Source organism: Palaemon carinicauda, chromosome 21 (genome assembly GCF_036898095.1).
Source record: "Palaemon carinicauda isolate YSFRI2023 chromosome 21, ASM3689809v2, whole genome shotgun sequence".
NCBI classification, from domain to species: domain Eukaryota; kingdom Metazoa; phylum Arthropoda; class Malacostraca; order Decapoda; family Palaemonidae; genus Palaemon; species Palaemon carinicauda.
In genome coordinates this window covers 117,752,503-117,754,138 of record NC_090745.1, presented here as the reverse complement: position 1 = coordinate 117,754,138, position 1,636 = coordinate 117,752,503, and the positions used below count along the sequence as shown (strand labels likewise).

The following is a 1,636-nucleotide window of genomic DNA, read 5'->3' as shown; positions in this document are numbered from 1 at the left end:
TCCACAATCTTTCTCCCATTTTCTCCTCCTCAATGTTACTCCCTTTTCCTTTCCCCCCTCCATAATCTTACTCCCTTTTCCTCCTCCTCCTCCTCCTCCTCCACAATCTTACTCCCTTTTCTTCCTCCTCAATGTTACTCCTTTTTTCAATTCCTCCTCCGCAATCTTATTCCATTTTCCTCGTCCAAACCTTACTTCCTAGTCTTCTCCTCCTCCTCAATATTACTCTGTTCTCCTTTTACTCCTCCTCAATCTTACTTCCTTTTCCTTCCACTCCCTCCTCCTCCTCCATCTTATTCCCCTTCTTTTCCTCCTCCTCCTCCTCCTCCTCCTCCTCCTCAATCTTACTCCCTTCTTCTCCTCCTCCTCCTCCTCAATCTTACTCCCTTCTTCTCCTCCTCCTTCTCCCCCTCCTCAATCTTACTCCCTCCTCCTCCTCTCCTCCTCCTCGTCCACAATCTTACTCTCTTCTCTCCTTTTACTCCACTTTCAACACCAGTTTGTTACGCAGCACCACTACTCCTCTTCCTCCCTCTACTCCAAAAACATTTTTATTCTCTATCTCCAACATTTCTCATATTTCTCCGACAGTAACACAGCGCCATCTTCCTTGTACTAACGAACACCACCTCCAACACCGGCATCCCTCATCATCACCACTACCTACAACACCGCATCTCTCATCACCACTACTACCTACAACACCGCATCCCTCATCACCACTACTACCTACAACACCGCATCCCTCATCACCACTACTACCTACAACACCGCATCCCTCATCACCACTACTACCTACAACACCGCATCCCTCATCACCACTACTACCTACAACACCGCATCCCTCATCACCACTACTACCTACAACACCGCATCCCTCATCACCACTACTACCTACAACACCGCATCCCTCATCACCACTACTACCTACAACACCGCATCCCTCATCACCACTACTACCTACAACACCGCATCCCTCATCACCACTACTACCTACAACATCGCATCCCTCATCACCACTACTACCTACAACACCGCATCCCTCATCACCACCACAACCTACAACACCGCTTCTTTCTCCAACACAATCTTTTCTTCTTCGTTGCATTTCCAAAGGCGCCAACAATTCCAATCTTATCTTGTTCGTGTCTCTTTATTTCGCTACTTTTTCTATAGATTTTTTTTTTTTTGTTTCGTTTAACATCATACGATAGAAACTATTTTTAAGGCAATTTGAAAAGAAGGATACAGAATGGGACAAAGAGGTGAGTGGGGAGATGAAGAGAAGTTGGGGGAAGAGGTAGGGGGATGATGGGGAAGGGAAGAGGAGGTGGGGAAGTGGGGAGGGAATAAGAGGTGGGTGGAGGGAAATGGGAGAAGGAAGAGGAGGTGGGTGGGTTAGATGGGGGAGGGAATAAGAGGTGGGTGGAGGGAAATGGGAGAGGGAATAGGAGGTGGTGGGTTAGATGGGGGAGGGAATAGGAGGTGGGTGGAGGGAAATGGGAGAGGGAAGTGGAGGTGGGTGGGGTAGATGGGGGAGGGAGTAGGAGGTGGGTGGAGGAAAATGGGAGAGGGAAGAGGAGGTGAGGGAAGAGTAGCCATTGGACACAAGGGGTTGTTTTGGAATGACTGACGT

At 48.7% G+C, this 1,636-nt stretch overlaps 1 protein-coding gene across 1 annotated transcript; it reads right to left on the bottom strand.

The window, feature by feature from the left end:
* Nucleotides 1-574: 574 nt before the first annotated feature.
* On the bottom strand, nucleotides 575-1,108 carry LOC137615098 (uncharacterized PE-PGRS family protein PE_PGRS20-like). The gene has a single exon (XM_068344729.1). It carries the CDS (start codon nucleotides 1,106-1,108, stop codon nucleotides 575-577), a length of 534 nt encoding a protein of 177 aa, XP_068200830.1.
* Nucleotides 1,109-1,636: the final 528 nt, after the last annotated feature.